Source organism: Thermobia domestica, chromosome 1 (genome assembly GCF_964235325.1).
Source record: "Thermobia domestica chromosome 1, izTheDome1.hap1.1, whole genome shotgun sequence".
In the NCBI taxonomy this organism is placed as follows: Eukaryota; Metazoa; Arthropoda; class Insecta; order Zygentoma; family Lepismatidae; genus Thermobia; species Thermobia domestica.
This window is the reverse complement of record NC_137454.1, coordinates 254272916-254286418: the sequence shown is the minus strand read 5'-3', so window position 1 is coordinate 254286418 and position 13503 is coordinate 254272916. Positions and strand designations below refer to the sequence as shown.

General features: G+C 34.3%; 1 protein-coding gene across 2 annotated transcripts in view; it reads left to right on the top strand.

Moving 5' to 3' along the window:
• LOC145660469 (glutathione S-transferase-like) overlaps window positions 1-13503 on the top strand; it is a 77140-nt gene that overhangs the window by 29550 nt on the left and 34087 nt on the right. Inside the window, exons 1-2 of one of the 2 annotated variants that reach the window (XM_081725547.1) lie at window positions 1439-2075; window positions 10897-11058. In XM_081725547.1, the coding sequence (XP_081581673.1) occupies window positions 10923-11058 (136 nt within the window). In that variant the 5' untranslated portion in view covers window positions 1439-2075; window positions 10897-10922. Of the gene's footprint in view, window positions 1-1438; window positions 2076-10896; window positions 11059-13503 lie in introns of those variants that run through there. The other variant, XM_081725554.1, reaches the window with a different exon arrangement.

Here is a 13503-nt window from a genome sequence, read left to right as displayed (position 1 = left end):
TGCATCTAACTCCTGGGTGTTCTTTACCTTGAGACAAAAAATCTCCCAACTTTTCTCTTTCTCTCTCTCTCTCTCTCTCTCTCTCTCTGTGCTGGGTTCATGCGATATACGTTCCAGCTTCCTATGATTTCCTAGAGCATTGCCTTCTGCTCATATTTTATTCTAAATCGCTGTCTTGTACTAATCCTTCCCATGACATTGACATAACACACATAATAATAATAATAATAATTACTAATAATAATAATAATAATAATAATAATAATAATAATAATAATAAATACACAAAAATGAAATAAACTATACTCAATTATTCCCACAACTAATCCTTTACTTATCCTACACTAAATGCAAATTATTATACGGAAAATATATGTTAAATATGTAAATAGGCACAAAATAATTATGCATAGCACGATTTAAATATATTTGCATACGCTAATGTATGTACATTACAGGAGGAAAAATACTTCAAATAGTGGTCCAAAGAATCAAAGTTGGTTTGCACCCCAAATTCGCAGATATTAGCTTTCACAACAATCAGACTTGAATATGTTGGGCCTATGTGAGAAGGTATGAAAAAATGCAGAAGAAAATCTCCTAAATATTTACGAAAACTCCAAACGGAGTAGAAGAAGATTCTTAAAACCAGATCATTAGATTCTAAATTTCATACCCCAGTAGGTCAGGTCATGCAATGAAGTACTAGAAACAGGAAAAACCGTTGATATATATTCATAGCTATTCCTATTTGTTTTTATTCAGTTTCCTTTCTGTTTATGCATGATCAAAAAATTGTGATTTAAAAAAAATGTTCAAAACAAATATTGATATTATAATAAACATTATATGAGTGTGGTTTTAATCCAAATATGTGATTACCTTCTTACTATTGTTATTTTACAATTTTTTGGCAAGTTTAAGACTAATCTGATCAGTGGCGTGCGCAGAATTTCATCAAGAGGAGGAGGAGAATTCAAGTACTCAGTCTCACACTCTTCAAGAACACGCGTGATATTTGTATATGCATCTTAATGTAGTTAATGTTTACTTCACAAAAAGTTCTTCTCAAAGGAGCGGGCTAAAACCTTCAAATCCATCTTGTATACGCCATTGAATTCGATACTGTATTCGTACTGTACATTCGTTTACTTTGGCATGTAAATTATGATCTATAGGTGGAGGCCTCACTATTATATCGGACATACTATTGCGAGGTTCAACACTGATTTTAATCGATATATCAGTCGTTTCCAAATAATATCTGCATGACGTCACAGCTTGGTTTATGTTTACTCAGTCAGAGGGAAAAGAACTGGCAGAGGTAAGTTGACTAATAAAAGATAGTGATGAAAAAGACTATTTGAGGTCATCACGTAAGATGCGATGAAGCGAACGACGTGAAATATCCAGCGATACAGCCTGTCGCGTAGCGGGTCGTTTCGGACTAGTAAGAACTGCCCTTGTCACTCTGCCTACGTTTTCCGGAGTTCGAACTGACCAGATGGTTTATTTTTCATCAGAGATTCAGTACTTCTGAACGCTGCAGCCCATAGGAGTATAGTATTTCGATGTGGGACTGTACCTCGACGTTCGACATTAAACTTTCGATAGAAGTTGAACCGTGACCACAGAATCATTGTTTCTATAGAACTGGTCGACTGTGAACACACGATGCTCTACGCTCCAACGCTCCAAAACGACTGAAACTGCATTGTCTGAGATATCTGCCAACGGTCACTGAAAATCAATGCTCCTATTCGTCACCGAGTATTAGCGATTTAAAAATCATGTGTTTCCTCTGCTCCGCCCTGTATAAGCTAAGAAGTGGCTGTAGCAAAGCTGAAATCATGTTTTAGAGCTTACTATGTCGCCATCTCTACGTGTGGTACCCAACAAGCATGGAAGAGATAAGGATTTATATATATTTATTTTTATCTTATTTCACATTGAGCATGTTGCAACACTTAGATAAAAAGAGGCTTAAAGATAACAAGGGAGGTGTGTCAATGACTTATTACATAAGGAGCAGCTTGATTCGGAAGTGTGTGTCTGTCAACGAACGCAATCGTTGGGTAAGTTCTTTCTGCTGACTCACATGTTCTGTTTTTTCCATATAAAAACGTAATGTGTAATAACGATTTAAAGGACCTCTAGTACTAGATGTATATTCATCTGTCTCACAACGTTTATACCACTATTAAGGGATAGAATTGTGTATAATGTTCTTATCCTTTCGGAGCCTTTCTCACAGGACAAAATATCTAATAAGGAAAAAATATTCTGTTTACGTATACTACTAATTATAAAACATGTGTAAAACAATTTCGAAACAATGGTGTTTGTCTAATTTTTTGAAAACATCTTATTTCGTTAACTCCAAAATTTTCATCTGGCCTCGCGATTAGCAGTTGTGACCAAAATGGCGACTGGTATGAATGTACCCAACTCTTAGGGAGAGTGGCGGCTAATGTTATTGTTGCAGCGTTGCGCAACGACCAAAGTATTTTTTTTAAAAAAAATATTAGCAGTAGTAGTAAAGAACAGGAAAAAAAATACTTTCTAACACTCCCATATACTTTAAATAACATATTTTTAACTTCCATAACTGTCTGTTCCGTTAATCTATTTTAAAAAGTGGAAAACAATATGTCACAGAGTATCTAATTTATATTGCGTTGCAGCGAGCATACAACGATCAGATTCCTTCAGCGCGGCAATTGGAGCGAATGTTAAGTCTCCTTTCCCCTATCTCAGAAGTTAAAGGCTCTGATCGTTGCAGTGCTTCTGCAACATAGCACGGTTTCCAGTGAACGAGACAGTTTTTAACGCTAAATAAGATTTCGGAATTTTATTTCACTACCAATTAACAAACAGAATTTGTTTTTATGTATCCATATTTTTAAATTACGGGACTATACTGAAGCAAACCAATATAATTAATATATTTAAAAAAAAAGTGATTGCAGAATTACAAAATAAGAATGAAAGTAATATACTAAAGCAGAAAACAAATGAAAGTAGGCTCGCATTTACAAATTATTTCTTAGCTTATATAGATAATGAAGGCTTCTTGTACAGTAATTTGTGAACCAAATTTTAATAAGCCAATATTAGAATCCCTCTCTGTGGATACTATTTTAATACATATACATATATATTTCCTTTGTAAAATAAGTGTATTTTATACTCTTGAAAACTTTCCACATAAAGCTATGATGGGAAACAATCACACTGAATTTGAGACTAGTTTGAAATGCTCAGGGGCGCAGTCACGAAGGGGGTCCACGGGGTTCGGACCTCCCAAAAATTGCGAAATTCGACTAACATTTGTAGACTTCCCTAACGGACTGTTTAACACAGAAATGATTGATTTAGGCTAAATATTTTATTTTACGCCCCATCATATACTCTTTCTTTTCTAATAAAAGTAATCGTTCTATCATTTTTTTCTTAAAATATAGGTGACAGTAATTAGGAATTGCGTATCGTCTTTTCGGGTGCAGAATAAGACAGGTTCGATATTACATAGACATATTGGATCCGTCCAAGCAAACATTTCTGAGTGTAAAACTGACAATGTTTTTGTTTTGACGTTCTTAGACTTGGAATGCTGTTCCTGCTGTTAATGCTGTTCCTGTATCTGGCGGGTTTCGAAGTTTGCTTTCCAGAACGTATGGCATTGATAAGCGTCGTTTCACCTCATGTGGAAGTATATTGTGTTCATCGTGCATTGCTTAACAACTAAGACGGATAATTTGGAACGTAGTTTTTCTTTTACGCACGTGTATGTGTTGATGTATGTATGTGAGATTCGCAATTCATATACTGGTATCTCTTTTATATCAGCTGATTTTTAATAAGCTATTTTGGTTTTTAATTATTAGATTTAACCCCTTACCTCATGCCGTGACATATATGGCACACATCCTTTTTTCACTTTAGCTTTTTTGTGATTTATCAAAGGCACCAAATGACTGTTTTATCTGCTGTGTGAGATATTGACGTGTATGAATAAGAGATTTTGGTGTCATCCGGCATGTTCTTTGTGAGTTGAAAGTGTGCCATATATAGCACTTACTTATTTCTCGTCGGAATTAAGTGAGAAATCTAAAATTCAAGTTTTAATTCATTTTTCCAAGTTCCCATATGAGGATTTCTATTATTATTATTATTATTATTATTATTATTATTATTATTATTATTATTATTATTATTATTATTATTATTTGCTAAAAGATAAAAATCATGCAGAAAGGGGTTAATTGTATTGTGTGTGTTCTAATTCTGTAAATAACCTACAAATTCTGAATGAATTCTACCCCATGACTTCTCTAAATAACTTACAAAAAAAGGAAGCTTTCAACTTAAGAAAAACTTGCAATTAAGGCTTAGACAAAACAAGCAAACGGCAATTAAGGAGAATGTTCGAAAAAAAAATCCGGTTTAAATTAACAGGATATCTTATGGCAGTAATGTTGTTTGCACTAGATATATTTCCACAATTTATTTAAAATTTTTCTGGATAAACTGTGAATAAAGTGTGTTCAATTTAAATTTTTTGTAACACTAATCTCTGTCAGTAACTGCCTTCAGTCTACACTGCAGAGGAATTCGGCTTATTGTCAGGGATTGGGTTTGCTAGAATGAATTGCTTACAATAATCTAAAAAAAAAAAAAAGTTAGTGAATCTATAAAGTTCTGAAATTAATATTAACTGTACCTATGACGTCAGCAAAAGAAGGAATGCTTTCTTGCACATTCAAAAGAATCGATACTTTCAAGGAATTGAATGTCCCAAGAAAGGTTATCACCATTGGTTATGCTTTCCATCGAAAAAGACCTGACAGTAAGAATACCAGAGTCCAACCAGCATGTATTAGACAGATTTGCTCCAACCAAAGACAGGAGAATAAACTTACTAGATAATAATGTGACTAATCGGATAAAATGTTCCGCATTATTTTTTATTTTTTAAAACAGACTGCTATTTAATTTCACATGTCACGTAGAATTTGCATCTAAAGTTGTGCTGATTATTCAATGAGTCCATTTTATAACTTGTGTCTCCGATCGTTTGTACTGCAACACCCGAAACCACAATCCACCGGCCGCCACTGCTTAGGGAGGTGTAATCGAATTCTTGACGACGAAAGGAATTTTGCCCGCACAAATTTTTCGCCGGATACAAGCTGTGTAAGGAGAGGCAATCCATGGAGTAACATCACAGAGATTCTCTCGCTCCCAAAAAAAAGTTCAAAATCTGTGCATCTGCGAGAAAAATCATGCTGTCTCTGTTTTTTTGTGTTGGGTTCACACCAAGTTTCTTCACAAGGACACCACCGTGAACTCATAGTGATACATCAAAACCCTAAAAAAGTTAAAGGCTGGTCTGACACACGTCAGTCCTGACAATGGAGCTTCTCTTCTTCTCACACTAGCAAGCTGACCACCGACACAATACTAAAGCTTGGATACACGTTCTCCCACACACCCTTATCTTGCACCCAGTGATTTTTCCAACTTTCCCAAACTGAAGAAACACCTTAAGGGCACTACTCATCAGGTGAGAACGTCAAGCGTGCTGTACGATCGTGGTATCACTCTAAATGCAAGGATTTCTAGTGTGATGTCATGGAAGGACTGGTTCTCCGTTGAGGAAGTGTGTGGAAGTGGATGGTGACTATGTGGAGAAATGATGTTCCAGAACTGAAGCCTAAATATAAACATACACGATGTTTTTTATTTCATTAAATTATGTTCACTATGTATATTAATCAATAGGCAAAACTTTTCAGCCCACCCTCATACATTTCCAAAATTAAATTACCTACATACTGTTCTATGGTTTAATCCCAACACTTTCCACCTAATAATTCAATATCACGGTAAGTAGCACACACCATTATATTCGCCCGAGCCGTTCTTATATATAAATAGAGAGAGGGTCATGGTAGTTCAGTGTTTATAAAACGTTTACTTCTGGTGCTAATGATCCGTGATTCACTCTCAATTCGTGTGAGTTTGTGGTGCATAGTTTCATGTCCGTGAGTTTTCTCGAGGTTCTGCCGTTGCTGTTGCACACGGGACGAGAAATTTCTAGTCTTCTCTCGATTCTCGTCGAGATGAGAAATTTGTCGAGTTTCGTGGGCAGCAGTAGTTCATCGAAGTCTCAGATTTCAAACACTGTTTTAGTGTTACATGATTTATGGTATATTTTTTATTTATTTATTTATTTATTTATTTAAAGAAGAAAATTAATATTTGGATGTATCCAATATATTAAAGAATATACATAAAAAATACATAAACATATTAAATTATAAAATAACAATATACAAAATATTAATGAAAATAAAATAAAAGAATAAGAAAAATAACTGCTACAGAAATTAACAAGTAAATTTTCTACTTATAAGTGCTATTACTTCTTTAAAGGAAATCGGACTTCCTAGATTCCCTTTATTAGTAGAGTTTAACATACCCGGTATTCAGAGATGACAGGACTTCGGACTTCCAGAAGTCATGTCTATCTCCCAGTGTCGGGTAACTTAATTCAATGCACTTATTTCTATATTGTTTTATATATATATATATATATATATATATATATATATATATATATATATATATATATATATATATATATAAAAGCTATAAATGTATAAAGTCATTGTACGAACACAATGAAGAATGTTTATTGATGTCTAAAAATGCACAAGTCATTACACAATATACTCCAATATTAGATATAGTTTAAATGCTGTTATATTACACCTTTCATGCGCCTTTCGTGACGCGAGAGGATTCTGATAACCTCTAGATGAAATTAGGAAAGAAATCAGGGCGTAAATTTTTGTATATAAATTTACAAAACGAAATGAGAAAGAATTTTTTTTGCGAATCGAGACGAGAGGAAACTTCTAAAAATTTACGAGACGAGAAAATTGAACCTTATGGGCAACACTATATATTTTGTTTCCTTCCGCATTCTTATTCCATCAATTCTTTCATAATAATTCACTTCCATTAATCATACGTCTTCTTGTCGCTAGAAGTTAATAGCCATAGGTCACTAATTAATATTTTGTATCATTTTTTATAAATAGAGAGACTATTACAAATATATATACAGTATATCGTGCTGTCAAAGTGAAACTAAAATTTAATACATAAATATTATCTCAATGTGCATTCCATTATCCTTGCTTTTTGGAATCAATCTGTTAAAACAAGAAGAATACTATTCATACGCTTTCTTATGAAATCGTAGACTGTACCTAGGTATTATTTCTGTTGCGTGAAGATCATCATCCATCATTAGATTCTTATATTAACAGTATTGAGGATAAGTTTTCATTAATGCACCTTCTTACGAACTTCATTGTTTTAATTGAGTGCTCGTAGTTTATTGAGTGTTTCTCTATATTCCTTTTATATTTTACAATTTCAGGATATTATTTGATAACTTCTTTTTTAAAATACACATTACTTATTCTACTAACAGAAGATTATATACTACTTTCAACTTATCCCCTTCTGATTCCTGTTTCCCTGACATAGCCTGTACTTAAGCGGAATCTCCAAATAATATTTATATTTTCATTTCAGAATCTTGGAAGAGAAAGGGCGAATCCTGAAATCGAGGTGTTTGGAAATCAAGCTGAAAGTTTTGCAAGTTCCTTAAGGTAGCAAGGGCGAATCTTTGTTTATCTAGAAACTGTGAGAAAACTAAAGACGTAGCAGGTTAAAATGCGGTATCTATGTGTTGTCCAGACCTGTTTGATGCGAGGAATTTTTTTTAAGAAATCGATTTTTCGAGTTCGCCCTTTCTCCCCCTAGCTTTTCAAGCTTACTACTATACCTCCTACTAATTGCAAAACCCACCAAATGATATTTCCATCATAAAAACCTACAAGAAACTTTACAATCGAACATTAATAAATTATCGTGTTTACAAACACAAAACATTGTCATAACTACAAACAAATAAATCTATCAGTTTTACGTCCTACGGTTATGCCGGTTAGGCTAAAGGAGACGGTGATTATGAGAAAGGAATGAAATGGTGGAATGAAGAAAGTGGGGGAAACGGGAGAACCCAGAGAAAACCCACGAGCACAGTGTTTGTCCACCAGAAAGTCCACGCAGCGCGAGCTGGGATCGAACCAGGGATCCCAAGCAGCGGAGGTGAACGCTCTACCACTGAGCCACCGCAACTACAAACATTACTTTCGAAGTACGAGAAATCTTCCAACTACTGATTTGCTACTTCCAAAACTTCCAACAGATCATTCAGATGATAAAATATATCACTAATAATCACTTAATTGTATATACATTTAACCCTTCAAAATGAAACCAATGTATTTACTTTATATTACTTTCAGTAGTATCAAAGAAGTTCTCTTCTAATAACTTTGGGAAGAATAGATATCTTAAATGATACATGAAAAGCTTAATGTGCATCATTTCTATTAGTGTACAGAAGACATTAAGAAACATGCAAGTTCAAAGTAGGCAGCAAGCAGACAAACAGATGATACGGGGCTAATATGAGTCAGTGAGGAGTAGTGATCACCAAAGTTTCTGAGAAACTTCAGCCACAAACTCACTTCTGACACTTGCTACTCTCTGCTCATAATAGCATTTAGCACTGTAGCTAGCGATGCTATTCTGTCAGTGAATGGAGAGAAGTTATTGAAACTAGTTGTTTCCCTGCATCGTACTGCAAATGTAGGGCTTCTTCTTGAATAAGTCATATCTAGCACTTCATTGTTTCGCATTTTCAGTTGTAGTTTCGATGCTCTGTTTCATTTACTTTTTATTAAGTGTTATGTCATTATTCTCGTTTCTTTATTTACGCCCAAAATATACAATTTTCTTGAAGTTTTTGTTTGAGGTAACAGAAGTCACAATGATAATAACGATAAAATGATTCTACGTCTTCAAGTGAACACATTTTTAAAAATTAAAGTGAGACAAATGACATTATTTGTTTTAGCTATCTTAACTTTATAAGATTTATATTCAGCTGATTTTTACGAAGATATCTATAATTTAAAAAGTTCAATTTTTGGTATTCCATTCGTGTTTTAATTTTATTTCAACTTAACGTTCCAAACGCACTGACTTCGTTCATCAACAGAGTTCAACTAATTTGAGAATTGTTGTACATTATTTTTAATTTTACAATTTTACATTTCAATATGAAACAATTATATATTGTTATAATTTACGGTTTCATTCAAATCTATAAAATTTCTTAATTATTATTACTGTATTATTATTATTTTCATCATCCTCTTTATTATTATTATTATTATTATTATTATTATTATTATTATTATTATTAGTAGTAGTAGTAGTAGTAGTAGTAGTAGTAGTAGTAGTAGTAGTAGTAGTAGTAGTAATATTAGTAGTAGTAATAGTAGTAGTAGTAGTAGTAATATTAGTAGTAGTAGTAGTAGTAGTAGTAGTAGTAGTAGTAGTAGTAGTAGTAGTAGTAGTAGTAGTATTGTAATAAAATATTCCAAATTTCACTCAATTTCAAATCTTCCTCTCTATTCAATATTTTATCATCTAATTTTATTTCCATTGCTTCTCTTAATCTTTTTTTATTTTTATATCCGTGAGTAGATAACCGACGCATATCTTTGAGTGGATAACCTACATATTACCGACGCATTTTCAAACATTTTATGTTACTCTTCTAATGTATATTGTGCTAATGCTGATTTACCTGGTTGGTTTAATTGTAAATATTTTATGCTCCTCATATCTGGTTTTAATTGTTCGTCCTGTTTATAACTGGGTTAGGATATTTGTATTTGGGGGCCCAGAATTCTTTGCTTAAAATTCGTACTTTCTTCCTATATTTTCTTTTTTGATAGTTTAGGCTAGGTTAGGTTAAGTTAGGTTAGGTTAGCTTATGTTATGTTAGTACTTAGTAATTACACTTACGTTACACCAACTCATTTCTCCTGTAAACATGGTGAATTTACCTGATTTTGGCACCCCAGTTCAAAAATTATTCCTTGGTATTATGTTTCCGAACGGAATCAATGATTTGATTACGTGTTTTCTGCAATTGTTATATATTCTAAAGTTCTATCTGTAACGATTCAATTCTTTGAAATATCATTCTATTTGATTTATATTACACTAAAATCGCAATTTAATGAGCGCTGAGTATGCAATAGGGGGAGAGTATGTGGGCTTTAATTACCTTTGTGCACACTCATGTGAAAAGTTGTTTAATTACTTTTGTGCACATTCATATGAAAAGCGCTAGTTTAATTACCTTTGTGCACGCTCATATAAAAAGTTCTGCTTTAATTACCTTTGTGTACATTCATACGAAAAGTTCTGCTTTAATTACCTTTGTGTATACTCATATGGAAAGTTCAGCTTTAATTACCTTTGTGCACATTCATATGAAAAGTTTTGTTTTAGACGGCGTGACAAACATCTTGGCATTTGAAGGCGGTGCTCCACATTTCCTTTAAAAGCTGCTAGCAAATGAGAGGCCAGCGGTATTGCCACGTTTATTTTGCACACATCCACGTCTATCCCCTGCCACCTGATCGCGCTGTAGTTTGTCTGCTTAGCCATAGCCACACCCCTTACACTCGGCAACCTTGCGTCAGAGCTTGCGTTTTATTCGTTTAGCTGAAATGCCAAGATGTTTGTCACCGGCTTTAATTACCTTTGAGCACGCCCATATGAGAAGTTCTGATTTAATTGTCTTTGGGTACACTCATATGAAAAGTTCTGCTTTAATTACCTTTGTGCACATTCATATGAAAATTCCTGGCAACATCTAATAAGATAAAGAAGCTATAGCCTATTTCGACTTTTCTTATGTTTGTCTCATTTATTTATGATTTTCCTTAGGAAATAGCTGCTTGGTATACACAACAATGCCTCCACAATATAAACTAATCTATTTTGATGCACGACGTCGAGCAGAGCCCATCAGATTCATTCTATCATATGCTAGTGTCGAATTTGAGGATGTAAGGATACAACATAAGGAATGGCCTGAAATTAAACCAAGTAAGTACAAAACTTTCGATATACACAGAGCTTTAAAATATAATTAAGGTTACACATATCGTTGAGTTAACATCGGAAGATAAGTTTTCCCCGGCGGCTATTATTTATGCAAGACAAACAATATATTGCGATATAAAGAACAAATCGTACTTAATTCTTCCATTTAAGACCTGAGGACTTTGCACTTTTCATAGTGCTTTGATGCGTTTGTCACACTGCTTTACAAAGTTTAAAACCCCTCTTTTAAAAAATACGAGTTCTGCATACGGAAATAATTTCTTCATGGCTGTCTTCACTCTATCATTGAGTCCAAAGTGCCTTCCGTGGGAAGCCTTCTTCAACGTTAGAAAAAGATGGAATTAGCTGGGCGCGAGGTGGGAACAGTACGTTGGATGGACAAGGCGCTTCCCAAACGAGGGTGGTCGAATAGATTTACGTTACCGCCAGTGAGTGTGGTCTCACACTTTCGTCAAAAAGGAGAACGCCAAGTATGAGAAAGGAAGGTTGCTTCATGTGAACTTCAATCTTGTCATTGTCTGACAATATCGCTGAGCATTAATTGCAGGCGGCGGCTGTTACTATATGTTATACATGGTTGTGCAACTGGATATTTTTTAAATAATAAAGATATTTTTAAGTATTAAAGTAGTGTATCAGTAAAAACATAAACATTTGCTCTTGAGCGCAAGACAGTATTGAAGAGTTTCTTTTAAAAAATCAATTAAAGAACTGAAAGAGAGAGAGAGATTTACATTTCCAGTTGCAGCGAGCGTTGCCACTGGAAGCAGTAACATTGAGCATATGGCAGCGAGCTCCTATCTCCTAACTTGGGAAGTGGATTTATTCCTGCATCGCTACTATCCTCCCGTATTGTCCGCTTCCAGTTGCACCTTGCTCCGCAACTGGTATGTAGTCAGCTTCTGTAATAGTTACGAATTCCTCCGCTTGGCAGCGCTTGACAATTGATAGGGTGAGTGAGATACAGAAGCTTGGAAGAAAGAAGTTCTTCACAAAACACAAACTCACAAAGAACAAATACACGTCTGGTGGTAGTAGTGTTTCTTCCATGCATAATATTGGGGGAGATTTGCCCTCTCAAAGTTGAATAACGTTCCCCTTGAAGCTAAGAAAATTGAATCGCCCTCCAGTCCAGCCCCTTTTGATCCTGTTCCCGAACAAAAGTTTCTGGAAGGAAACTTGAGTAGTAGTTAAAAGAAAGCAGCTTCATAACTTTAGGACCAACAATGCAAGCGGGCTTGACTTGGTGTAATGGCCCACACAGATTCTTATCATTTTCTGATTGAGAGAAGCGAGATTATATGTTACGGTGGTTTTATAGTAAAGTCCTAAGTATAGACATCGGCAACAAGGGGCCAGTGGTCCCCTGGATTTTCAAAAGGGGTTCGGCTCCTCAAAATACATGCTCAAACATTTTAGATTTGTTTACTCACTCACTACAGTAATTAATATATTTACTATAGTTAATAGAGTTATGAAATATGAGTCAATAATTATTATATTACATTTTACATGAAGAAAATTGGATTAAGGTGTGCATATTCGATAATACGTTTTGTATCGGTCTTTTCCCTCCCCCACACTTGCGGGTGGAGAAAATCCTGCGCCGTTTGTAGTCTTAAATGTTCATTATGATTATAACAGGGAAATATCAAAATATAATATAATTCCGTATTTTAATTTTGTGCTCATATCGGTGCAGTTTTTAAGAATGTTTACTGCCTCAAGAACTGTCCAGTATGGGTTCTCTTTCAAGTAAGATGTTTTCCTTTTTTGGTATTGTCATATTACCAGCCATGAAATCGGAGATTCCAACATAGAACACCAGGAAGTATATTTAATGAAAAACTGAATTATAAATGCAGTCAACAGGACTTAATAATTATGATATTTCTTCTCACTCCACCCAGTTAAGTTATTTATAATTAATCTCTCATCAATATATTTTATTGCCATATGTTAAAGGAGATGATGGGAATGAACGAAATATTGGAATGAAGATTGGGATGAAACAAGATAAACCCGAAAAAACACACGTACACGGTGTTTGTCCATCACAAAGTCCATTTGATGCAACCTGAGGTCGAACCAGAGACCCCAAGTAATTTAGAATCTACGAAATAATTTGTAACACGGAAAGAATAATAATCTTACTATGCACAGAAGTATACATTTTCTTTTTGTGCTTAAGAGGTTGCCTGATTTTGTTTTCACAAAATTTCTTCAATTTAAAACATCGTTACAGTTAAGAACTGAAATAAAGAAGACACAATAGTGAAACATACATGTAATATGAGGTATAGAATGAATGGTAAACCAAATAAAATCAAACGAACGTTGATAATAGCAGAAATAACTAATGCTTGCAATCACAGTTCGTACTTTTTTCCTACTTTGAAATATACTCCTACCACTCCCAAACCTCTA